This window comes from Camelus dromedarius, chromosome 5, assembly GCF_036321535.1.
Source record: "Camelus dromedarius isolate mCamDro1 chromosome 5, mCamDro1.pat, whole genome shotgun sequence".
Classification (NCBI taxonomy): Eukaryota; Metazoa; Chordata; class Mammalia; order Artiodactyla; family Camelidae; genus Camelus; species Camelus dromedarius.
The window spans coordinates 30,009,930-30,037,016 of NC_087440.1; the positions used below are offsets into that span (position 1 = coordinate 30,009,930).

The 27,087-nt window shown below is 42.5% G+C and overlaps 2 protein-coding genes, 1 long non-coding RNA gene and 1 other non-coding gene across 4 annotated transcripts; 3 read left to right on the plus strand and 1 right to left on the minus strand.

Moving 5' to 3' along the window:
- The first annotated feature begins 3,825 nt into the window (after positions 1-3,825).
- On the plus strand, positions 3,826-6,913 carry EDDM3B (epididymal protein 3B). The gene is made up of 2 exons (XM_031452758.2): positions 3,826-3,984; positions 5,614-6,913. Exon 2 carries the CDS (start codon positions 5,632-5,634, stop codon positions 6,070-6,072), a length of 441 nt encoding a protein of 146 aa, XP_031308618.1. The 5' UTR covers positions 3,826-3,984; positions 5,614-5,631; the 3' UTR covers positions 6,073-6,913.
- A 7,080-nt stretch (positions 6,914-13,993) lies between these two features.
- Positions 13,994-22,059, minus strand: LOC135321291 (uncharacterized). The gene is made up of 2 exons (XR_010380900.1): positions 21,859-22,059; positions 13,994-14,248 (listed from the first exon to the last, which is right to left on the minus strand). It is a non-coding gene; the product is annotated as an uncharacterized LOC135321291 (long non-coding RNA).
- A 4-nt stretch (positions 22,060-22,063) lies between these two features.
- Positions 22,064-23,218, plus strand: RNASE6 (ribonuclease A family member k6). The gene has a single exon (XM_064485785.1). It carries the CDS (start codon positions 22,064-22,066, stop codon positions 22,523-22,525), a length of 462 nt encoding a protein of 153 aa, XP_064341855.1. The 3' UTR covers positions 22,526-23,218.
- A 71-nt stretch (positions 23,219-23,289) lies between these two features.
- On the plus strand, positions 23,290-23,393 carry LOC116151394 (U6 spliceosomal RNA). The gene has a single exon (XR_004135003.1). It is a non-coding gene; the product is annotated as a U6 spliceosomal RNA (small nuclear RNA).
- The last annotated feature ends 3,694 nt before the right edge of the window (positions 23,394-27,087 follow it).

Below are 27,087 nucleotides of genomic sequence, written 5' to 3' on the forward strand. Positions count from 1 at the left end.
GGGGGAGGTTAGCATAAGCAACCTATTTGGGGCCTGTTGTCTTATTTTCGCCTCTAGTCACTATGCTAGATATTGGATGCTCAGAGCTTATTCAGTTAAATAACTGAAACTTTGAATCCCTTGACCACGGTCTCCCATTTCCCATCTTCCATGGCCCATTTCCTCCTCCCCGCATCCTCTAGTAACCACCTTGGTACTCTGATTCTGTGATTTGACTATTTTAGATTCCACGTACAAGTGAAATCGTACAGGGTCTGTGTACAATTTTTTTCTGACTGTGTCTGGCTTATTTCACTAAGCATAGTGTCCTCCAGGTGCATCCAAGCTGTCACAAATGGCAAGATTTCCTTCATTTTTAAGGCCAAGTCACATTCCATTATGTGTATATCCATTCAGTATCACTAATCATCAAGGAAATGCAAATCAAAACTGTGCGACCAACTGACATCCTGCAAAGTCCAACGACCCCCATTCCTGGGCTCTCAGATGTCTGCTGTGATCCCTCAACAGGTGAAGTACGTTCTTTACAGGGCACGTTTCCCCTAACAAAGTAACTAGGTAATGCCTAATCTCACAGTAGCTCAGGCTGGCCTGTTTCAGCCCACCTTATCAGAGTCATAAACCCCCCCACCCTAAACTTCTTACCTCACCTACAACCAATCAGAGACTTGTGCACAAGCCAATCAGGCACCTTGTGGTCCTGCCTTCTAAAAGACCCCCACAACCAGCCCTCGGTGCTCACACAGGCAACTCTCATCTGTGTGGCCCACTCTTGGCTATGGCAGCTCAGCCTAATAGCTCCTTTACTATTCTCTTTCTTCATCTCTGGTAAATTCTTTTACCAATCCGTGTGTCATCGGCTCACCAGCCCACTGATCCGCCCACCTGTGTCCCACAACATAACCTAAGCAGTTTGTTTTAAAAGGGGGTAGACAGAGTTCTAGGAAACAGACCCAATAAACCACTTCCAGAAACACTGAGTAACTTACCTTCTTGGGCTGCTTTGGTGGCTGCTCATTTCTGCAGATATAAAGGGGTACAACTGCCACAATTAAATTTAGGTTGCTTCCCAACTGGCTTAGTTTTATAGTAGGGTTCATGGATGGATGCTTTGGGTTCACGATAATTTTTTTCCCCATATCAAAAATAGATTATGACACTTATTTGAGAAACACTGGATGAACAAGTTGACACCGGAAAAGACTGGAGTAGATCAACCATATAATAATATTATCAACCATTGATATCAGCATAACAGTTTATTCTTTAAAAAATTACTTTCACTGGCACAGTTTCTTATAATTTTCTCAATTACTCACTGATGGTCTGTAATATGCCATAAGGATGCCTTGGAAAGCTACGGAGCTCTTTCTTAGCCCTTTCACACTTTAACCCTAGTGGTGTCTCCCTCCTACCTGTACATTTATTGAGTCACTACTTGGTTTACGTTCAGGAGAGAGCATGAACTTGCTGGGAAGGGCTCCAGCTGTATGGACCCATCATGGCCACCTCATGTTTTCTCAGACTCATCTCTCAAGTCCTCCAAACCCGGGTGCCCAGAGTTTCTACCTTCTTATTCTCCTTCTTCACCCAAAGGATAGAGAGTAGGCGGATGTACAGAGTGTCCTCTGAGACAACCCCCGTCCAGTCTATCAGCACATGATTCTCTGTTATTCAAAGAATATTTGACATGAGCTAGGGTTTAAAGTGCACCAGAATTTCTGTAAATACCAACATATCCCTATACATGCCAACAGGTCCCCATCTAATCCTGATAACATATTTCCCATTCAAAGAGAAGATCAGGTGACTATAAAACAGGATGGCATTGCTACTAGCACGCTTTAAAGATAAGTTCTGGATATAAAGTAGACATTCTGCCTATAGGACAGGAAAAGTCACTTTCCCTCTACACTTCCAGGTTCTGAGACCCGGCTGAGATTCCCTTGTAATAGAAAAACAGATTAACAAGAGAAAATGTTGACCTAAGTTAGACAAACAGACTGCTAGTTATTTCTCCAGCAGAAAAATGGATGTATTTGGGATCAGCAAAGAATTGCAGTTTGGGGTCTGTAGCCATAGTGCAAGTTCCCAGCAACAATGCAGAGGAGACCTCATTTACAGAGGGACAAAGGAAGCTGGGAGGGCTACAGGAAGACTGTGCATGGCTTTCCATTGGCTGAGTGGCGACAATCTCTCACTGTCTGAGCCAGCAAAGGAGAGGAAGTCTTTCTTCTTCCTGCCGGGCTCTGCTGTGCTTGTAGAGCATGAGTGCTCCCCTTTCTGGTCTCCTGAATATTTAATTAAGATTTCTATTTAACATATTTTTTCTTTTTCTTTCTTTTCTTTTCTTTTTTTTTTTACAAAAGACACACAGAAGCTTAACAACATGTGTATCTCCTATAGGCATGGAAGATACCAAGGAAAACAGTAAAACTCTCCAAAATGGCTCAAGCAGCCACTTTAAATACTATCCTCGGCTACAGACAAAGGGGATGTTGCAAAGGAAAGTAAGGCAATTCATCAGACGATCAAAGGAGCAAATGTTTGGTAATCAAATATTTGCTGAGCCTTGCAGAGACAATGGGACAGAGAGTAATTTTAACAGACTTTGCTAAATTCTTCCCTGTCTGCTATACCTAGTTCATATTATACTATAATTATCCATGGTAATAGCTCTCTTCCTGGAACATTCTGTTGACTGGAAAAAAAAAAAAAAAAGCACAACCTAAAGGTTGAAAATTATGTTTTATTCGTTGGACCTACTGGGTATTTAAGCTTGGGAGACAGCCTCTCAGACAACTCTGAGGGACTGTCCTGAAGAGGTAAGGGAGGAGCCAGGATATATAGGAGTTTTTGCAAAAAAAAAAAAAAAAAACCAAAAAAAACCAACCCAATAGTTGGAACATCACAAGATTACTGTTAATGAAAGAAAAACCACACATCTCAAGTTAACAAATTTGGCACTTTTTTATATGTAGGAAGATGCAGGAGTCTAAGATTATTAAAACCATTCCCATGATATGCACCTTATCTATCTAGGGCTGACGTTCTGTTTCTCTCCATCCTGAGTTCCCCACAGGGGGCACCATTTGGGGTGGCTGCAATGGATGCTGGCTTGGTGGCCACAACATTGTTTGTTGACTGAAATGGCAGGTGAAATTCTTTGCCCACAATTGTTTTAGGCAGTTAGAAGGAAGGTCAAAAGTTCTTCCTGAGTCTTTTGGGCCTTGATTCTTTTCAGTTCAAAATAATCCAACATGCCAAAAATATACATTTTGAGGAAGCAAATTATGCTCCCTGAGAGAGGCATATCTTGGGGTGGCATAATCTGTTACCTTTCATGACATTCTGATAACAAGGTGGCCCAGTGAGAAATCCAACCAAGGTGGCTTAGCCAGGAACAGTCCTTGGAGAAATATGTTGATAGAAAACACATTCGAGGATCTCACTTTATCTGCAAATTGTACCCTTGACTAGATACTGTTTCACTTCTCAATGGAAGTCCCACAGTTTACAACTCCAGATATGGTTTTCCTCACTCAGGTTCCCACTGGAACATAGCTTAGCCATGCAGGGACTTTCCCCTAGAAGTTTGTTGGGAAATGAGTTTCGGAGCCAGATCTCTGGTTGTCTTCTGACAACTCTAGATAACCCCTCTCTGGGGTTATCCGGGGCCTTGCAATTCCTTTGTGCCCGCAAATCAGTCTTTGATGATTTTGCTCCAGGCTATTCTCGGAATGAACCCAAGTGTTCTAGATGAGAAGATATGGGAACTGGTTCTCTTAGTAAGGCTGTCCCCTCCTCCCACCCCCACAGCACTGCCAATCCACTGGAGCGCTGCACCTCCCGCTGCTAGTCCTTCCTTCACTGCTGCAGGCTTCTTGGTGCTAAGAAAAAGGGAAAGACACAGACTCTCTTCTCTTCAGATCCGCCTACTGATCCCCACTACCACCAGTGACTGGACTGTTGGATCTAAATAAGGTGAGTTACGGATAGAAGGGTGGGTGCTGAGGATTCTTAAAGGGAAAGGCCCAGGAACACTGGAAGGGGCTTGACTGGACTTCTAGATGGTGGAGTTAAGAATGGACAGGGATCCAACTGGTAAGAAGCAAAGACCTGGATTCAACCTAGCACTGATCTCACTGATACAGTCCTAGTAGCCTCCCCCTGCTCTTCTCCCTGCCCCTCCCTACTTCCTCTCTAATCTTCCTGAGAATAGTACCATTGTCCCTTGTATCCACAGGGGATTAGTTCAGGACTCCCCACCCCCAGGATACCAAATCCATGCACGCTCAAGTCCCTTACATAAAATGGCATAGTATTTGCATATAGCCTGAAGTATCCCCCTGTATACTGTAAATCATTGTTTCATTACTTATAATACCTAATACAAATGTTTTATAAATGCAATGTCAATGCTACGTAAATAGTTGCCAGCTCACAGCAAATTCAAGGTTTACTTTTTGGAACTTCGTGGATGTTTTTTGGAATATTTTTGATCTGCGGCTGTGGCTGGTTGAGTCCCTGGCTGCAGAACAGGTGGATACGGAGAGCTGACTGTACGTTGGAAGAGCCTGAATCCTGATCTTCTCATCCTGCTTAGTTAGCCCCTTTGAGTCACAAATGAGAAAGTGCCTACCCCTCCTTCCGGGCCTGATGTAGTACTAGACATTCTCAGAAATGTTCTCAATGCATGTATCTTACTAGACTCTTACAGATCTGTGAGGAAGCCTTTATTAGGCTTATTTGAGGACACACCCTTAGAGAGCTGAGAATCAGGTTGGAGATTTCATATGCTCATGGTAAGTGAGGGCAGAGAGCTGGTTTAAAGGGAGACTTTTTCAAATATGTCTACGCCCTAATTTACAGGAGAGTAAGTCTGTGAGGACAGTTTCAATCTTGGTCCTTGATTGATTAGAACAATATTTCAAAACTGGAATTCCTTTATGATGACATTCTTAACAACAAATTAAGACCATTTATGATGATGATAATTGGGGAAATGGCCTCTGAGAAGGGACATGGGTCATCAGAAGTGATGGTGTGTTTCACACAGGCTTTGGGGAAGCGTTAGAAAGCAGTCGAGACCCCGTAAGCACCATCTTGCCGAGTCAGTGTAGTCGCAGCCTAGGATTTCAGGGAACTAAAGCCTTTCTGCTGGGAAGTATCTCCCAAGTCTCTACTCATCTTCTGTGTCCCCTTAAAAGGAGACAGCCCTTTCCACGTCACAGACATAAAGCTTAAAAGATCATTTTCTTTAGGGCACATGCTCTTCTGAGAATTGATCTGGACTTCAAAACAGCTAGCTAGAGGGTGATTGGGTTCTCAGTTCATGTTGAAGAGAGGGCAGGGAGGAGGTGCTTGGAATTCTCAAAATAAATATTATCTATGATTATTATTTTTCACAACTTTGTGTTTGTCTCTCTCAGGCTCTAGCACACTTTCAGTTCTCACAAACTTTATTTTCTAATGAGACTTACCATCTTCTAGCCTGGGAATCAGATGGGTCCCAGTGCCTACAATGACAGGGAAAAGAATTTTAAGGTAGAGTTGAGCTCTTAGGGCAGTGTTGAGATAATGCTTTCCTCTCTCTTCCCTGTGGACACACAGGTGGTCCTGGTGACTGAAATGGCATCTGCTCTAAAGGTCCTGGGCCCTCTCTTGGCCCTGCTGTTCCCCCTATGTGGGCTCTGTGTACACAGCAAGAACCTCTCCTGGAGGGAATTTATGAAACAGCACCACCTGAACACAAACTGGGAATTCAGGAAGTACAAATGCAACGATCTTATGAGGGAAAGAGATGTTCCAAAAGACAAGAACTACCACATCTTCATCTATACCTTATGGCACAAAATTGAGAACGTATGCCGCAGGAACTGGAGAGGTCGCTACCGAAATGTCTACATATGGTCCCAATATCCCTTCAAAACGCTGAAGTGCTACCGGGAGAATAACAAAAATAACTACAAAGATTACAAGAGCTACAGCTACATTGAATTCCACTGTAGCATGAATGGTTATGTTGATAGTATAGAGGACACGTGGCTGTTAGAGGATGTCAGCAACTAAAAATTCTACCCACGTCCGCAGCTCTGAGTGTTCAGTGCTTCCCAAGTGGTGTCCTCTGCCTCCCTCAATAGCCCTTGCATTTGTCTGCCAATGTTTTCCAACTACTTCGAGTTACGTTTTGTGGAGCCAGCTGGCGCTCTCGGAAGTTCATAAAAACCCCCACTCTTGGGTTCTCCATGTTCCTGGAACCGACTGGCACCTTAACCCCCACTCCCCACTGCAGGACCCTTCGCATACCTGCATTTCAGCAGGGTAAAAACATCTTCTCCTGATATATGTTTTTACGCCACCAAAACTAAGCACCCCAGGACATAGCCCATCTCCTGCTCTTATCAGAGTTGTACATCTTATTATTGAGAGTAGCTTCTGACAGATCTCACAACCAATCAGGTACCTGTGCATGAAATGATCATGCAGCCCCTACTCCTTGTGTTCACAGCCCCCTTCTCCCCAGTAAAAGACCCTGCACATTCAGCCTCGGTGCTCACTCAGGCATCTCTCATCTGTGTGGCCCGCTGTTGCCTGTAGCAGTTTATCTATTCAACTTTCCCTTTGTTCTTAACACCTCGTGGTCCTTGGTAAATTCTTTTACTGCAAACGCACCGGCCCGCCAGGTCCTCCAACATGTTTCACTTTGTTTCTTGCTATCAGAACTTTTCCTATGTTGTTCCTCTGCCTGGAATACACTTCCATCCTTATTTACCTGATTTACTGTTACATTTTAAAAAAAGATTCAGCTCACATGGCACCACTTTTTGACTAATGCGGAAATTCTCCTGATACTGACTCTCTTCATGTCTTCCCAAGCTGAATGGTCTTCCCTTTTCTAAATAAATTATATCATCCCAATGTGTGTGGAAATTTCTATGTTACGTGTGCAGAGTATGTGCTGTGTGATTAGTGAAGGTGTTACATTGTGTGTGATAGAGTTTATGCTTGGATATGCTGCATGTAGACTTAAGGTGTTTCATATGCGTGTGTCAAAGATGTGTGATAGACTTATGTGTCTGATGAAAGTATGACTGTTTATGTGCTAAGCTGGGGAAAAGTTGTGACCTAAGGGTTGATTGCAGTGACTGAATTCCATCCAGATTGGTGGGTGTGGGCAGAGCTGACTAAATATAAAATATGTGGCATGTTCCTGAGTCATAGCAGGTGCTCACTCAACACTGATTTTCTTCCTTTCTCAACCTTTGACTTGGTATTTCAATTTTGATTTTGACAAAACAAACATGGCAAGTGCCTGTCAATCATGTCCTCTCTGATATTCATTAAGAATGTCTCTAAGATGCAATAGATCACATTTATAACTCTACATAGAATAATTAATTGTAGTGGAGGAGGGTTTAGCGCAAAGTGGTAGAGCGCATGCTTTTCATGCTTGAGGTTCTGAGTTCAATCCCCAGTATTTCCTGCAAAAAATGTAAATAAATAAGTAAACTTACCTCCCCCCGACACACACACACAAAAGAATAATTATACTAGTTCGACTCTAGTTATGGGAAGAATCAGCAGGAGAAAACAGTTCCTGGATCATAATAGACTAGTAAAAGAGGTGATCTAGAGATTTTTTTAGATTATCAACAGGGTCTAATCAAAAAAGATCAGTAAATTGAGTGTCCTATTAACAGGATGTTTACCTGATCTACGAATGAGCCTTCCAAGTACTGAGGGGCAAATTTGGTCATGGAGAACCTCCCAAACTTTGGGCAAATTTATGACCAAGGGAAGGCACTATGGATGAAAAATATTGCCTGCCAAATCAGTAAACAATGATTGTGGGGCCAACAAGCCATCAGCCACTGAGGCCACCACCAAAGGTGCCCCCTGAGGGGATTCAGGATGTATAAAAGCAGGACACTGGCCCTAGACAGCTAAGGTGCTTATCAAAGGACTGATTTCAATCAGCCCAGACTCTTGCATCTTCCCATACACAGAAAAGCACTAAATTTATTAGCTTGAGATGTTTCGTTCTCTTTAATTAAAAGTAATCTTCTGATGTTCCGACTACCTGGTTTTTGTTACAAAACTCCCGTATTATCTGGCTCCTCCCTTACCTCTTTGGAGCAGTCCCTCAGGGCTCTCTGAGAAGCTGTCTTCTGGGCTTAAGCTCTCAGCTTTATCCACGAAGCATAACACGATTCTTTAAAAAATTATATATATATATAAATAAAGGTGGGTTAAGACATTATGTTTTCTGATGAATAATGTATTAGGTAGAAAATATGAGCACAAATGAGTTTATCTGATAATAACCATTTTCACTTGGCAGAGATAAAGGGTAGGGTTAGAGGGTTTTTAAATAAAATTCTCCTTAACAATGGGGCTTAAGATTTAAATTTTGTTGGAAGGAAGAGTAAGTAAATCGGAGAAAGAAATGTTGAGAACACAAGTAACTAGGAACCACGAAATCCTGTTTGCTAACTTGGGGATGGAGATACAGAGTAGGAGAAATGTTCACATCATATAATTCTGCCTTGGATAAGTTATGTAGAGGAGAAACACTGAACATTAAAGGACCTTGTGTTCTTCAGTCTCCTACATTATTGAATGACTTCAGCCCTGAAACAATTAGGAAGCTGACCAAAGCAATATAGGAAAATAGGACATGAGAGGATGGCAGTGTCCCAGGTCTCTGTTGATTACCTGGGATGCACCCTGCCAAGTGAGGATCCTTGGCTTCACACAGGAAAGAGTTCTAGAGCAAGCCTTAGCTGAGTAAAGGTAGATTTATTTAGAGAAATACACACTCCCTGGACAGAATGCCAGCCATCTCAGAAGGCAAGGAAGGGAGAGTGTTGCTAGTTTTTATGTACTTGGTTATTTAAGATGCTAACAAGTGGGAAGATTATTCCAACTACTTTGGGGAAGGGGCAGGGATTCCCAAGAATTGGGCCACTGCCCTCTCTTTGACCTTTCCTGGTTAGCCTCGGAACTCTCCTGGTGCCACTTACCATGCTGAGCATATAATGAAGCTCAGGTTCTACTGGAAGTCAAGTCTCCCGTCTTCTTGGTCCTCAAGGTCTATTGGGAGTTGACTTTTCTGCCATCTTGGTGCTAACTGCTGTGTCATTTCTTTAATGGCCATGCCCTGCCCTTCCTTCCTGTCTAAAAGCTATCAACATTTTAAATTAGGTGACTGCACACTGGAAGTGAGCAGGATTTTCCATCCCAAAATGTGTCTCTTTAGCATAAGGATTATTTTAGGCTGGTTATTTTTTAAAGAAACAACCCGTATGGGAGGAGCTCTGAAAACCAAATAGAAGTTACCCTTTTGCAAGAGACATTTACATGTGAAAGAGGAATCTCCATTTGTAAGGGTGTCTTCCTATTGTACCAGGAAGAGGAGGATGACACCTTCTCTGGAAACTTAAAGGTGGAGAAGACCATGATCAATCAGCAAAACAAATTTATCCTTGTGTGCTGTGCTTTTCCTGGTCACCTCCCATTGATTCCCCACCCCCAATCTCCTTTTAGCTCAGGACGGTAGTTAAGGTGATGGCATTCGCTGCCGTTGTAGCGAGTTACTCAGTTTTCCTGGGTCTCTGCCATGTATTATACATGATATTAAACTTCTGTTTGTTTCTGCCCTGTCAATCTGTCATATCAATTTAATTATTAGACCAGCCAAATAACCTAGAAGGGAAAAAGGGAAAAATTTTCCTCCCCCAAAACACCTTCCTAGAACACTGACCTCAACAAGTAGCAGTGAATGTAGGTTGGTCATCATGTTCCAAAGGCATCTCCTCAGCTTTGCAGTATTTCAGTGCACCAGGGGATGAGCAGATAACTGGGAGATTATGACCTATACCAACCAAACTTACAAGAGATTAGTGTTAAACCAGTAGTTCTTAGACAGGGGAACAGGGGCAGGGCACAACCTTTAAAACAATGACAGAGCAATTAGCACCAAGATGGTGGAAGATTTAATTCCCAGTAGACCTTGAGCTTCAATATATGGTCATCGTGTTGCTGAAAGATCGGCCCCCATCCCTGACAAGCCAAATAACCCAGAGACAAGGTCTTGGAGCTTAGAAGAAAAGAGGCAATTTTATCGCTTTGCTGGGCAAAGGGGACTCACAGCAGGCTAGTGCCTTCAAAACTGTGAACCCACTTTGGAGATGGGGTAGGGTGGTTATATAGCCATAGTTCAAACAATAAAGCACTGATAACAATCAACAGAATCATTTTCTCAACAGAAGACTTAGAACGGCAACATGATGCCTCCAGGTGACCAATTCTCTAGAGGCCAGTGGTTAGATCTCTTTATCTCTTAAGCACTCAAGGTGTGGTCTTCTTCGTAATTCTGGCTATTTTGTAAGGTTACAGTCCTGTGACCTTCTCCTTGGAGAAGGACTCAGAAATCAAGCTGATTATTACTTTCAATTACTGGAATAAAGTAGCAACAGTAAGATCAATAGCTTTAGTTTTAACAATGGGCCTGGGACTGTGAGTAGCAACCGGTCAGTTGACCGTTTTAAGGGCAAGCATAAGAATAAGGAATCTGTTAGCCTAAGTGCGGCCATTTTATTAATCCTCCTTCAGTTGAAATACAATAGCTGCTGAATGGCACTCCCACAGGTGCCATGACAGTTTCAAGGTTGAGCATAAAAGGTCAAAAAGTGGGTGATGGCCCAGTTCTTGGGACTCCCAGCCCCTTTCCCAGAGTAGTTGGAATAATCCTCCCACTTGTTAGCATATGAAGTTACTGAGCCCAGAAAAACTAACAACCCCTACACCTTGTGACCTATCTCATTTTTCGGAGCCAATCCCATGCTCTGAGTCTGCCATTCTCCCTTCTGAGTAACATGGCCCCCATTCTGCCTATGCAATGTGTATCTCCTGGGCCTTTCTCTTGCTTTATGAGACAGCTTGCACTCTGTCTCTCTGAAGAAATCTGCTTTCACTCTACTATGACTCACTTGGCTCGCAAAGCCAAGAACTCTCACTCAGCAGGGTAAAACCCAGGGACTCAACTGAGACATGGGACACAGCCATCGCCCTGCACCCCATTTCTTCCTGTATCAGTCAATTTTTCATGAATTGACATATGGGAAATACTGATTACTTTTCTCACTTGATAAACTATACTTCAAAATGTAGTGACATATTTTGGGGTCACGTATTCTGGTTCCTATAGTCATATTTTAGGATGATCTATTCAGAAATACCTCATTAAAAAAAAACTCTTTAAAAGTTGCTTTCATTAAAGAGTTAAAAGATGGTGGTTCAAAAGTGTATAGGAAGAAAATAAAATTTTTTAACATTTTTTAATGGAGTTATAGTCATTTTACAATATTGTGTCAGCACAATTTTTCAGTTATACATGAACATATATATATATATTCATTGTCACTTTTTTTTCATGCTGTGAGCTACCATAAGATCTTGTATGTATTTCCCTGTGCTATACAGTATAATCTTGTTTATCTATTCTACATTTTTAAATCCCAGTCTGTCCCTTCCCACCCCCCGGGCCCTTGGCAACCACAAGTTTGTATTCTATGTCTATGAGTCTGCTTGGAAGAAAACAAATTTAAATGCAATTAGTTGTAAAAAATTAATAAACAGAAACCTCATTTAAATTGAGTTGGAAGACCAGAAGGGGGAGCTCTTACACCCTATGACCATGGCAGAGCCCCATAGGAAGAAGTTCTTTCCTGGTAAGGACTCAGCCAATGAAAACCATGGACTCTTCTTTTAGTACAACCCCCTCAACTTCCTTTTCCTCTCTATTAAAGCAGTCACTCTCCTTCCCTTGCTGTGCAGGGACTTGTGCATGGCTCTCCATGGTTGTGATACTGAGAAGGACACTGTACCCAACCCCCAAACCCCTGCCTCTTACAGAAAAGTCTCCCAGGCCTCCCTGAGTCACAGAAGAGCAGGCTTAAGCAGTTGATTAGGACAAGCCTGCAGGCATTGGGGGATGGCAACGTCTCTGACCAACTTTCTCAACGATTAACTGAGATTACTCACTCATTTCCTTTTCAAATTTTCATGACTAAAAAGAATTTTCAGAGATGGTTTTTTGGGGGGATGTTGGGTCCACCAGATGGTAGGCATTCTGATTAAAAGCAACTTTCCTTTCTGTTATTAAGGCTGTTGCCCCCAAGATCATACCCCTGCCCTTCCCTTGAATAGAAACCAATTTCCCTTTTCTGAGACTCAGGAGGAAGCTGCAAAGAGAAGAAACAAGATCTTGTTAGAACCCAGGGAACCCAAAATGGCAGAGAATTTGACTTCCAGCGGAACTTGAGTCTGATTATATGCTCACTGTAATGTATTAGCACACTAAATGACACACCCACCAGTGCCATGACAGTTAATGATTGCCATCACAACCATTGGAAAAGCCCATACAAGAACTGAATGATTCCATCACACCTGGAAGGAGGACATGATGGCAGAAGGTTCCCATAAAAATCCACATGGCCCAACCTGGGCCCTAGCTGTCTCTACTGGCCAACTTGGCTGACAGCTCACCACTTGAGTATTTTCCTTCCCTTCTTCCTGATGGAGCACTTTCCTTTCTTTTCCTCTTTTGAGAAAGAAAGCAGCTTTTTTACTTTGTTCCTCTGCCTCTGCTGCAAAATCTTTCACAGCTGGTGGCAAGGACCCACATTTTGGTGGGCCTCCTAATTTACAGATGTCCCTATCTGCTTAGTTGCAGGCCCTGAATTTCAATTCTCTGTGGATCCCAAACAAACCCATCTTTGCTGGAGAAAAATCTGGCAGGCTATTTATTTCAGGTCAACATAGTAAAATAGCCTTGTGTTTTTGCATAGATTTCTGACATCCACTTCCCCTATTTGGATAGGGAACTATCCATTTCCCTTAGGGAACTACCCTTCCCCTTTTTGTGTGTGTTATTGATGGGGTTGTCCATTAAAGTTCTCAATCTCGTCTGCTGAGCCCCGAACAATATTAATGAGATCCAACGTAAGCTAAATGGACTCTCTTGTGGGAGACCAGAATATGCCTCTCTGACATAAGGATTATTTTGAGAAACACCAGATAAAGGAGAAGCTCTGAAAGTAAAGTATAAATCAGTATGTTATAAGGAAATTTACAGTTACAAAGGAAATCTCTGTTTGTAAGGGTGTTTCTCTCTCTGTCCAGGAAGAAAAAGATAACTCTAAATCATAAGAAACTCTTATCAATGGAGAAGGCAAAGACTTAGATCTGTATATAAGCCCTACCCTTGTTTATTATACATTTTCCTGGTCACATTACCATAATTTGCCTCCCCCACATTCTTCTTTGTTTTAGCTGAAGATGGAATGTAAGCCCAAGTTCTAATCATCTCTTTGAGTTACTCTGAGTTGCCCTGAGTTTCTCATATATATAAAATTAATGCTAATAAATTTTCATTTCTTTTTCTCTTGTTAACCTATCTTTTGTTAAAGAGTCCCTAGTTACAAAACGAAGGCTAAAGGAAAAGATTTCTTTTCTTCCCCCTACATTGTCCTCAGAGTCTGAATGTCAAGTAGTGATGCAAAGATTTTTTGATGTTGAAGTGGATTCTTGCCCATTAGGCCCTGTTTTACAGCTCACCTACGATTCTTGGGTTCCAGCTATTTCCAAAGGCTGACCCTTTTGCTATATATTTTCAAGTGTGAAACTCTCTCCGATTCTTCCAATAAATCTCTACCACTCTACCACTTAAAATTCCTCCCCTCAAGTTAGCTCAAATGGGTTTGTGGTGCTTGCAACCCAAAAAAACCCCAGTGGATAAACTCTATCTGCAATGTTTGTGATCCCAACATCACTTCAATGACCATGCCATCCAAATTTCAGGATCTGCATGCATACTCGGTGCCAATCCTACAGGAAATATTACCTTTCTTTAGCCCAGCATGTGGTTGAACCCAAGGTCATGTGCCTGATGCACAGTGAGGCCAAACAAACTGAAACATTAGAATTTGGGGCAGAGAAAGGTTTATTGCAGGGCCAAACAAGGAGTATGAAGAGGTGCAAAAGACCTGACTCATACTCAAAAGACCTGTACTCTCTGATGGTTGTCAGGAAAGAGTTTTTAAAGGCAAAATTTGGGGTGAGGGTTGTAGGATGTGTGAATTTCTTCTGGTTGGTTGGTGCTGATGCAACAGGGTGGTGTTCCAGGAATCTTGCGCTCAGCTTGAAGTTGCCAACTTCCACCTGGGTGAGGTCTTGGTTCCTGTAAAAGAACTAAAAGTTACATTGCTATGTTTATCTCTTGAGGAGGAACTAGGAATCTGCTTTGCACTACTGTTTCTTGACTGCATTTCCTTCCTTTCTGTATTCTTTCACTTCCCTAATTAGTAACTGTTTGAATCTGACCTTTGGGGCTCAGGGAAGACCTACAAAGGAGAAACAGAAAGGCTTTTGTGCCCAGGAGGGCCCTGAAAGGTCCTCCTCAGTTTCAAGCACATAATCATCATAATCTGACTTCTGCCAACCTCTCTAAGCTCATCTCCTGTCACTCACTTTACTTATTCTCTTAATAGGAATCATCCTAGCAGTTCCAGAAATAGGCCATGCACATTCCAGCCATAGAAACTTCTTTCTTGATGCTACTTGATGACAATCTGCCCTCTGTTTACATTCCAGTTCAGTCTCATGGCCATTGAGAAGCCCTTGGCTCAGTTCACGGTGATCACTTCCTCTGACCTCATTTATGACATACATTTAGTACTTACCAGACACTCTACTGTGTCATTAATTTTTTTCTCATATGCATTTATTCATTCATTTATGTATTCACTTATTCAACAGGATTTGTAGAATGTCTACTATGTGGTAAATGCAATAATGATAAGCAATAGTGATAAGCAATAGAAGGATGAAAAAGCCAGTTTCCATGCAGTTAAGGGAGTCATGTTCTCTAGAACAGCTGCTTATAACCTGGGGAATTCAAGATGTCCATGAGCCCACTGAAAGTATATGAATTCATTTTGGTATGTTTCCATTTTTGGACAGCAAGTCGATGGCTTTAATCAAATTCTAACAGAAGTTTATGTCCATTGGTCTAGAGGCTACAATATAAATACCACACATATGCACCTAACTACAAATGATACCATTAAAACTAGTCAAAACCCATTTTACCGTCTAGGATTGGTGGTCCCAAAGTAATTTATATTAAAGTAGAGATACTTTCCCAAAACTTCAGGTTTCATTGGTCACCTGTTACAGCCCATTTCTTAGGAGTCAGCATTATCTGGAACAAAGACATTATTCAAAGGTCTTATTTGAAGATAGGTATTTTCACAACATGCACCAAAATTATGATGACTCAATAAATCCTGTTACATAAAGTTTATTTTTGAAATAACACAGCACTCTGATTCACATCCATCCTGCTGGTGCTGAGTGGGTATGCCAGGGGCAAAGGAAGAGGTGGCTTGCTGCACCATCTTTCCCTTTTGCTCTGTATCCTGAGAAAATTTCTATCCCATCTTGCTTTCTGAACTTTGCATGTTACAATCCTTAAATCCTTCCCCTCAAATATTGAAGAAATTTGGTTTCACCAGCCATAAAATGTTTTACACCTGAAGGAGGATTAATAAAATGGACACATTTGGGCTAACATATTACTTATTCCTATGCTTGCCTTTCAATGGTCAAAACACCTGACTGCTCACAGCTCCAGGCCCATTGTTAACACTAAAGCTATTGATCTGACTGTTTCTACTTTGTTCCAGTAATCAAAAGCTATAATTATTCTCAGTCTTGGAGTAGATCTTCAGGGAGAAGGTCATAGAACTGTAACCTTATAAAGGAGGCTAAATACCAAGAAGACCACGCCTTGAGTGCTTAGAAGATAAAGAGATAGAAAAAAGTGACAACCGCTGGCCTCTATAGAATTGGTCACTGAGAGGTATCATGATGCCATTCTAAGTCTTCTGATGAGAAAATGATTCTGTTGACTGTGATCCATGCTTTATTGTTTGAGCTATGGCGATTTACCACCCCACCTCACCCCACCCCACCCCCAAGGTGTGTTCACAGTTTTCTAGGCACTAGCCTGCTGTCAGTCTCCTTTTCCCAGCAAAGTAATAAAGCTGTCTCTTTTCTTCTAAGCTCCAAGATTTTGTCTCTCAGTCATTCAGCTCCTTAGGTTCAGAGGTCGATCTTACAGCAACATACCTACCATCAAAGTTCCTAAATTTCCATTCCAGATATAGAAGGCATGCTTTCTTGTTCCCCCCATATGGTCTTATGAGTACCTGTAAGGCAATTTGCTCTACAGAGAAATTCTAACTCAATTACAAGAAGGAAAGTTAGTTTGGTGGTAAAGGGCATGCCTAGCATGCATGAGGTCCTGGGTTCAATCCCTAGTACATCCACCAAATAAATAAGTCAAATTACCCTTCCCTGTCCTGACCCAAAGAGACCCTTCCCTGAAAGCCAGCAGGGAGCTCAAATTAGAACACAATTAGGAGGAAGGACAGGAAAACATTGTGTAAATGTGCGGTTAGTAAGTCTTCCTGCTTTGAACAGCAGGAACAAAGAGAAGAGTGAGATAGCAGATCTGAAGTCTTTTAGCCAAATTTACCCTTCAATTATACTTTGGTATATTTATAATTTAACAATAAAATGGAATAGTGAGTGCTAGTAAGGCCTGATCATCTTAAGGCTGGGAGAGCTGCTCTGTGCCTGGAAAGGGAACAGCTCAGGAGAGGATATTTGAGAATGTAACCAAACAAAATTTCATGTATCTAATGCACAGTGAGGTCAAACACACTGAAAGATCAGAGTTTGGAGCAGAGAAAGGTGTATTGCAGAGCCAAGCAAGTTGGACAGGCAGCTCCTGCTCAAAACACCAAGACTTACTGCTGCTTTTAGGGGAAAAGCTTTTATAGGGAAAATTTGGGGGTACTGCCGCAGTGTGTGGGACTTTCTTCTGATTGGTCGGAAGAGAGGTAATAGGGCCTGTTCCAGGAATCTTGTGCTCAGCTTGAAGTTACCATCCTCCACCTGGGTGGGGGCCTTAGTTCCTGCAGAAGGACTCAAAGATATTGTTATATATTCCTTGAGGAGGAACCAGTTCCCTGGCCCAAGGCTGCGCTATTATTTCTTGATTCATCCTCCCCGGTCTCTGCATTCCCTCCCTTCCCTGATTAGCAACTGTTTGAATCTGCCCTTTGGAACTCAAGGAAGGTCAAGGAGGCTAAAAGAAGCCTATTTCCTACATCAAGGAACGGGGGACACAGAAAGGATTTGTAGCAGGGATGGCCCTACAGGGTCCTACTGTTTCAAGCACAGCCTAGAAAGATGGGTAAGCAACCAAGCAGATGAGGTGAGAAAGGATATTCCAGAAAGAAGAAATAATACCTGTAAACATATGAAGTGTTAAAGAATAAATTTTTTAAGTTAAAACTGTGGCTCTCATGAAAGTTTTAAAAAATAAACTCATGTCATCGAATAAACTGATAAATAAATCCATTTTATTCAACTCATTAACTAATGAGGAAATCAGTAAGATGCTAAAAACAGTTCAAATGTTCTCTTGCTTTACAGAAAATGATAGTCTCTGCTGGACTAAATTCATTTGCATTGTTGTGAACAGTAAATATATGCATTGTTATCAGTTTTTTACAAGTTCATTTCTACCCTGCAGGTCTACCCTGCACAGTAACTGCTCATCTCCTTTGGGTCTGCTAGATAAATCCTCCTCCAATGAGAGGACTCCCAGTAACCTGTTTTGTCCATTTCCAAGTCTTGGGAAATCTTTCCTGTCAGAAGATACAGAAAATTGAGGACTTGTTCAAGAAATAGAGGTCCTTATGACTGGTGTGAAAAGGACAGAGGGAGTCACAAGAAACAGTATGACCAAGCAATTGGACAAAAATGAAATGGTATCACATGCCCAAACTGACCAGTGGGCTAAGGGTTGGAGGCCATCTTGAGTGTCAGGACTTCAGCTCTGCAGAAACAATAAAACGAAACCTCACAAAGGAACTTGGAACTCATCACTTGGCTTCAGCCTCTGACTCACTGTTCTGGGCACTCACTGGCCTGATGCCTGACACAGAAATACATTGGTAACCATGGGAGAGGGAGTGTTCTGAGAGGTCTGAATATGAGTGGTAATTGCTATAAGAAGTAACTGTTAAAGACAAGACACTGGTCTTCTGTTATTTCAGTGACAAGTGCTTGAGACTGTTACTTTCGCCGTCAGCAAGCGTGTAAAGGTCTAGAGAATGAAGTAGACCAAGTAACAGGCCCGAGGCCTTGTCCACTCCCAGCTGGGCCAGGATGTGCAGAAGACATAGATATGTCTACATAGAGACTCCAGAGTGGAGACACGGCAGATGCCCTGAACTTGCTTTAGAATTGCCGGGCTGGCACAAGGGCCAAGCCAACCACCAGCGTCCATTCCCTACACAGGGAGTGTCTGATGGGATTCAGGACACGTTGCTCCAGAATGTGGCACCTTGCCAGACTGAATATTTCAAGCTGAAGGAATTCAAGAGATGGCAGGTAGTGCAGCAAGCAATTTCCGACCTGCTGAAGCAGATCATAAGATCTTCATATGTGAGGAGCCCTCCCTATACCTAAGGGGCAAGGAGCATCCTTATCTCTGAAGACAGAATCTCAGTGAGTAGGCCTTGCAAGTTTCTCCCAGTTCACTACACTTAGCTTGGACCCTTTGTTCTTTCCCATCTTTCCGTGACTTCCCATTCCTTATAAAACCTGGCATTAAAAGGCTCAGGTTTAACCACTTCTTAAGGAAGGTTCCTGTGCCATGTTCAGATTAAATGAAATAACTGTGTATGCTTTTCTGTTACTAATCTCTTTTGTTACAGGGGGCTGGGTGAGAATTTAGAAGGGTAGAAGGAAAAGATATTTTTTCTCTCTTACACTTCCAAGATTTGGGATTACATATGAGAGACAGATAACAGAGTTAGATTCTCCCATTCTTCCCTTTTCCCATCTCTCCTACACCTTAGTCATTATAGTGACAGGAAATCACCTGCCTGATTTAAGACAAAGTGGAAGCTGTATCTCAGGAATCAGTTATAACCTCAGTCTTGAGAACTTGGAAATTGGGTGAAAATCAGTATCAGCCAAGAAGAACAGTTCTCAACTAAGAATGGGGAACAGAATCACTGCACAGGTAACCAAACAAAGATATGCAAAGACCTCAGTGCCCAAGACTCTGATTCAGCAGGCCTGGGTTCTGGGCCTTTAAGTCATTTCATGGGCAATTCTGATGTGAGGCCAGGCTTGGAGGACCCCTAGCCAGGGATGCTGATGCTGTTTTCTGCTGCAGTGGCCTGGGGGTGCTATCAAGCTGTGGAACTGTAGGGAGAAGGACGTCTGTCCTAACACATAAGGCTGCAGAAGAAGACAGGTGAGTGCTCGGCAGACACACATCTTACAAAAATGTTTTCAGATTAAAAGACTTATTTGTTCAGAGCAATGTTAGATTTAGAGAAGAATTGAGTAGAAAGTACAGAGAGTTCCCATATGCCTGTCCCCCTCCCCTAGCCACACAGCACACACTTTTCCTATTATAGCATCTTACATTACTGTGGTTCTTTTCTTATAATTGATGAACCAATATTAATACATTGTTGATTAAAGTCTACAGTTTACAGTAGGATTTGTTATTCATTTTGGACAAGTTTTGACAAGTGGATAAAGTCATTGTCTTAGAAGAAAAACTTTTCCTCCACACAGTGTGAGAGTCCCTGGCTGGGTCTGAAAATTAAACTGACAAAGGCAGATCAATAGGAGGAAAGCACATTATTTTATTAAATGTGTACACGTTCATGGGAGTGTTCAGATGACAATGAAAATCCGAATTAAGCGCATAGAGCAGGAAGCTTTTATATCTTTTAGTCAAAGAAACAATACATTTATGAAGACTTGTCATGACAAAGGGGTTTGGTCTATGGGTAGGAAATGATGAAGACGGAACTAGAAATATAAACGTTAGTTTCCTCTGGTGCCCTCTCTAGGCAGATAAGAGTCCATCTCCAGTGAAAGGAGAATTAATTTTTCTGCCATTAGACAAAAAAGGAGATCTTTCTGTACTTAATGCTTCTCACTTGCCTTCAGTGCAAAATAGTTTTTATGTCAAAGAGCCATATGTTGGGGTGACGTATTCTGGTTTCCTTTAGCATAAACATGGGATATCTCTCCATTTATTTAGCTCTACTTTTGAATTATTTCATCCGAATTTTATCGTTTTCCTCATATTAATGTTGTACATATTTTATTGGATTTATACCTAAGTACTTCATTTTTCTTTGTTGCTAATATGTTCGGTTTTTTTCTTTCAAATTCCTGTTATTCATTGCTGGGATTTATGAAAGCAATCTATTTTTGTATATTAGCCTTGTATCCTGCAACTTTCCTATAAACAAGTAGTTTTTATCCTAAAGATAATTGGAGCCATGAAAAGCATGGGGCAAGAGCATTCCACTGTTATCTTCATGCTCCAAGAATACTAATCTGGAAGTAATATGTCAGATAGATTGGAAGGAAGAGAGGTTAAAGGCAGGAAGTCCAAGTAGGAACCTTTTATGTGAGCCCTTTAGGAGACAATAAGATTCTGAATAAGGGCATTTTAGCACCAGTGGAAAGGTAAGTGCAGATTTAAGAGGTAAATCCCCTAAGTTCGTCCTTTCCCTTCATATGTGTGGTTCTCTTCACACAGCTTCCTCTTTGGGATGCCCTTACCATCCTCTTCATCGAACTTCTAGTTGATCCTCAAAACTCGGTTCCAGTGTTGTGCTCTCTAAAAATACCTCCTCTCTCCTGTCTCCTCACACTTCCTGAGGAGCTGCAGTTACCTCCATCGCAGCTGCAAGTGCTGTTTATGTTTATCAATACGTAACTGGGGAGGTTAGAGTTCAGTGCCAGAGTGCATGGTTAGCATGCATGAGGTCCTGGGTGCAATCCCCAGTACCTGCATTAAATACATAAGTAAATAAATAGACAAATGTAATTACCTCCCTCCCTACAAAAAAATTTTTACAAAGAAAGAATAAACAAAGTTCAAATATTTCTATATATGCATATGTGTATGTATGTATGTATATATAATGTATTTTTCCATTTACCTCACTGTTTCTTTCATTAGATCCCAAGCTCCTCAATCTCAGTAGCCCAGTTACTGGCCCAACAAACATACACATAAAGGAATAATTCAAATCTCTTGTTGAAACTCACATTACCAAGTACAGGGTAGTTATTACATCAGATTTTCACGCATCGTTTCTCCTAAGGAACTGAAATCATAAAACCTCAAAAACTGAAACTTCAGTTCAAGAAGGAAGCACCAGCCCATATCAGGAAGTGATCGGGTCCTTAAAACTCTGTTTTGAGTCTCATCGTTTCTTTAAGTAGCCTTACTCTTCCTGTGTCCACAGTGTTACTGATACTATTTTCAACAGCAGTTGGAAAGGGTAAGAGTATCATCCCCACTGTGCACAAGAAGTTCATCTTCCAAGCGCTGGGTTTCTCTTGCCTGGGGCTCAGAGCCCCTCCCCTGCTGCACGCGGGCAGCCCGGGCAAGCCTGGGGGAACAAGAGACAAGCCTCGGAGCCTGGGACTAAGCACCACTTCTGGCTCCGTGGGAGCCCCAGCGTGGAGACCTGGTAAGAGGAGGAGCCTGAGGGCTGGGGAGAGTGAGCCGTGAAGGTGGCCGGGAGGTCCGGGTCAAACAGCTGGAGGTAAACATTTCAGGAGCAAAGAGGGAAGAGACAAGGTTTCTGACACGGGGACCATCAAAAGCAGGAGTACAGGACAAAGAGAAGAGTGAGTTCTACCAATCAGGAAAGGTCATCTTACCTCAAATGCCGCCTCACTGGGCTTCAGTTTCTTCACAGAATTGTGAGACTCAACTGAGAAAGAAGATGGCTTAAAAAAAACAAAAATTCATGAAATGTTAAGAGGCAGAATAAAAATCTAAATGGTTGTGAGTAATAATTTTGCTCCTATGTCTTCTCCTCTTCTTCTCTGTCACCATCATCTTCTCTCTTCTTACACAGAAAAGATGGGGCCATGGCTTCTGGGACGCCTTCTCTTCGTGTTGCTGCTGGGACTGTGGTGGGCAGTGCCTCCCCTTTGTGCTTTGCCTGAGGGTCTCACCAGGGCTCGATGGTTTGAAATTCAGCACATACAGCCGAGGCCTCTCCCGTGTAACAAGGCGATGAGTGTTGTCAATAGTTACACCCGGCACTGTAAGCCTGAAAACACCTTTCTGCACACCTCCTTCCAGGATGTGGCTGCTGCCTGTGATTCGCCAAACATCACCTGTAAGAATGGCCAGAACAATTGCCACGAGGATCCGAAGCCCGTTCACCTGACTCAGTGCAGCCTCACTGGGGGGAGGTACCCTGACTGCCGCTACCGAGAGGCTGCCGAGTACAAGTGCTACATTGTGGCCTGTGACCCCCCTCAGAAGGGCGACCCTCCCTATGCGTTGGTTCCTGTGCACTTAGATAAGGTTGTTTGAGGTTTCCATCACTTTCATTCTCACTTGGCACAAATTCTCTTATGATCTTTTCTGATTTTTCTTTGCTTTTGTTGATTTTCCTGATTCCCAGAGAAGGAAAAGGGAGGGCGTTGGAAGAATTAGAGTGACGATATCAGGCAGTTTTCTGCTTTGGAGCTCAGTGATTTGAAGGAAGACAGAAGGGAAGAGGGCAAAGAAGGGTCCAGGCCTCCGTATTTTCAGCTGTAGAACTTTGCTGCGTTACAGGAGAAAAGCAATTTTAATTACATGTGTACGTGTGGGATCCCTACAATTACATGAGACTCAGAAGACACGGGAAACCCTGGGTGGGGGGTGGGGGGGGCTCAGGGTCCATGTCTGCAGCAGCGTCCCGAGACCAGGCCTGGGGCCTGGAGGGTTGTCCTGGCTTAGAGATGCCATGTTTCCCAGGGAAAATGAGCTAAGTAGACAACCCAATACATGTCTTCTACCCACAGGGTGTGGGAAAAGAAATTGAGTATCAGGTCAGAAGACATTGCATTTTTCAAATGTCATACTTACTAGAGGATGTGAGGCCAGTAAAAACATTATGCCTCTCCTTCAGCTTTACTTCCTGCCTTAGTTGGTACTTTAACTGTTTCCATTGGGGAAAAGAACTGTACAGTCAAAAAGAATTTTATTGATAAATTCAATAAAGTGAATATTTTTGCTTAAGTTGTCTTTTTAATTTGTGAATTTTTTAAAATGCCATACTGTCTAGATAGGGCCAATAGAAACAGAATAGTGCGCTCCCCTCCCCAGCACGTATACTAAAATTACAACAATTCAGAGATTAGCATGACCTCCTCACAAGGATGACACACAAATCCCTGAAGCCTTCCATATTTTTTGAAGTAAGTCAAGACAGAGAAAGACAAAGTCACATGATATCACTTATATGTGGAATCCTAAATATGACCCAAATGAACCTATTTAGAAAACAGAAAGGGACTTACAGATAGAAAACAAACTTATGGTTATGGGGGGAAGGCAGGGCGGGAGGGTTAAATTGAGATTTTGGGATTAGCTGATGTAAAATACTATGCATAAAATAGATTAAAAAACAAGGCCCTACTGTATAGCACAGGGAACTATACTCAATATCTTGTAATAACCTATAATGAAAAAGAATCTCTCTGTCTCTGTATATATGTATGGAAAAAACGGAATCACTATGCTGCAATCACTATGCTGTACACAGGAAGCAAATACAACGTTGTAAATCAAAAAAATAAAGGAATATTAATCAATCAGTCACTCAGCACAAGCAGAAGAAGTGATGTGCACGTTTGAGGCAAGCCTGCAGGGGTGTGGGGTGGCAGGAGCGGGGCCAAAGACCCTCAGGGGAAGGCAGAAGCAGATGCTCGTGAGGAGGGGAAATCCAGAGCGCCTCACACTTCGTGATGGACTTTATAAAGGCCTTCCCTTGCCCTGTCTCATGCACTCACTTCATTTTTAGCATGATTTATTACTTTTCAAAAATTAAACAATGTAGACCAATACAAACTAATACATGGTGCTCAAATGAATAAATATTGTGTTCCACATGCTTACTCTTAGAAAAATACAAAAACACTGGAGTCCATTCTATTCCTCCCTCCACTCCCATTCCTCTTAACTCTTCTTAAATGAAATCATAAATTTAGAGTGTCTCCAGCCCTATTTTGACACTTTTACTTCATGAACAATATATAGTGTTTCCATGTGCAATTTAAAAATAAATTTATCCAAATGCCATTGTATGGTAGAAATCATTCTGCAACTTGACTTTTTTGTTCACTCAATAGTGTTTTTAACACACATTAATATTAAAATGTACCTTGCTCTTTTATTTTTATGGATGTATTTTTTCTTTGGATTAATAAACCATCATTTATTTATCAGTCGTTTCTTGATGGATATTTGGGATGTTCTCAAATTTTCACTCCAACGAGCAGTGTTGCAATGAATGTCTCTGTACATTTCTCTGTGTGCACATGTGGCAAAATTTTACCTCTAAGAGATTCCATGTCTATCATAGGTACACCAAGATGTGGAATTTCCAAGTCATGCATATTTTTAATTTTGCTGTCTTGTTATATTTTTGTCATACTTGGCAATTTAAAGAAAGACACGCAGCAGAAGACTTGTATGTTTCAGCTTTATTCAAGGTGTCACTGAGGACTAGAGCCTGGGACACAGCCACTCAGGTAGCTCTGAGGTATGAGATAGCACACCATTGTTGTGTAGCTTGTTCATAAGTAAATAAATGATGCAAAAACGCATAACCCAAATTCAGTCATATGGGAAAAAGTCTGATGTGTCCAAATTTAGAGACATTTTACAAATAAGAACCGCCAAGAAGCCAAGCATGGTGAGGCTAGTATGTATTGAGGTCTTTCATTGCACTTTGCCTGCTTTTCTGAGGTAAGCATACAACGTATAAAGTGAACCCGTAGCCTGCTCTTATGACAACAGTTATTTGGTGCCTACCAGAGGCTGGGGGATTTTACAGAAGGCAGCTGTGTAAAGAAACGTGTGGAGGAAAGAACTGATGGTGTTTTGTATCTCCAAGTGTCTTGGGTGACTGGAGGAATTGCAGGAGTACATGCTCTGTGAGGGCTGAATCAGCCCAGGGAGCCAGAGTGGGCATTGGGAGCAGCCTTTCATTCACAGTTAAAGAGAAAGCTCAAAGTGCAAATACTGGAGTGGGGGCACTTGGAAAGAAAGAACCTGATGGGGTGATCATTTACTCTGGCAATTGAAGGACTCATCTAAGGTGTGCATGGTGGTTGTGTTTTGCCTGGGGAAGGGCTGGGCTGGGGGACTGCCGGCTGCTGGAATTGAAGGGAGAGTTTACCACACAGAGAGGCAGGAGAAGACCAGCCCAGCAGAGGCAGAAGACGCTGTGGTTCTGTGGGTACACACAGAGCTGCGGGGGCGCGGGGGAGCTGGGCTGCTGCGATGTGTTTCCTTGTCCACCGAGAATGCAGAATCCGGGAGCATGTTTGGTCTGAGGAAGCTTCTGAAAATTAACATTATCCTTCTTCAAAGAATCACTGGATATGATCATTTGTGTCTTTAAGCAGGAACCCATCTTCCCATGTTAGCACCTCAATTTTAAGATTCACCTGCCTGGGTTAGTCTCCTGGAACAGGCTAGTACTCCTTTCCTTTTGGGGAACAATAGCTGCCCCAAGGAACAGAGACCTCTGACTTGTCCCCAGATGACCCTCCTTGACTGTGTGTGACCGTGTCTGGAATAAGACTTGGCCTTTCCCCTCTCAGTGTCCTCCTTTCCAGAGCACTTCCCACCCACCACCCACCACCCACACCAGCTCCCTGGCTGTGCAGGTCTGCTCCTGGACCATCTGTCATCACCTATCAGTTTATTCCCCCGATGGAGGCACACTATGGTCCTGTGGCCCACAAGGTGTGGGGGCCCAGAAGCCAGAGCTGGTGAATGTGCAGAATAGATGCAGCAAAACTGCAAGTGTGTGTTCAAAAAAGCTCCAATAAAGTGTTCTCTTAGCACTAGCATGTGGGAAAATGAGCTCTGGGTTTGGGAACACGGGGGAGATGAATGTAAGAAAAATTCTGTCTCGAGGAAACAGATGTAGAAACTTAAAGTTCCCCTTTTTCCCCTCCTCCATCCTCACTGCTTGTAGGAGAGAGATCCCCATTGCCACAGAAATGCAGGGATAGCTGGCTGCCCTGTCTCACTGGCAGGCTTTCTTCCTCTTACAGAAGCCCCCAGGGCTAAGCATTCCCTTTACCTAAAAACACAGTCACTTCCAACCTTTACAAATGTAGTACACAAAGACAAGGACAGAACTGGTCAAACGGGCTGGAAGTAGGACTTTCTTTAGTTCTATGACCTTGTCCCGATGCAAGTGCAAACAGAGGATCATATGAAATGATTGCGTGATGACAGAAGCCGAGTCTTTTCTTTTCAGTGGATGTGAGGAATGGTGGCTGAGAAGGGAGCTGACTCACAGGCCAAGTCCACTGGGAACCTGTGAGAGCCCCCAGCGAGCTGAGGCAGAGCAAGATGTGATTCCAGGGTCCTCAGGGAAGGAAGGACACTGGAGAATTTTTTCCCTGGATAGAATCTAGTCTCAGTCATGCCACTAAGTAGCAGTGGCCACGAGCAGGTCACTTAACCTTTCTGAGATTCCGGTTGCTCCTCTATAAAAGGTGGGAAGGTTACATTAGGTCAGGAATGTCAGTGGGTGGAACCTACTTCCTCACCTCCCCCGTGCCTTCGTGAAGATACTGCTCGAGCACATCCTAGTGTAGGCATTTTCCTCCAGCATCCTAGGCAGGCATTGCCCAGTGAGTCAGTACACAAGCTGAAATCTGCTTATCCTCCCTCCTTCTGATGATCTCTGAAGTCCCTGCTAAACGGGAGGTTCCAACTTTCCAAGTAAGAGAAGACTATTTTACTGATTTAGTAATAGCTCATTCAAAAAAAAAAAAAAAAAAAAAAAGAAACATGGAAATTTAGGATCATAATTTCACACACTCCACTTCCCCACCTGTGGCCCTAGCAGGGTTTTCTCAGGT

Excerpts from the sequence above, each read along its gene's own strand:
- RNASE6 (XM_064485785.1), top strand. The coding sequence starts at position 22,064 with ATGGGGCCATGGCTTCTGGGACGCCTTCTCTTCGTGTTGCTGCTGGGA.
- EDDM3B (XM_031452758.2), top strand. The coding sequence starts at position 5,632 with ATGGCATCTGCTCTAAAGGTCCTGGGCCCTCTCTTGGCCCTGCTGTTC.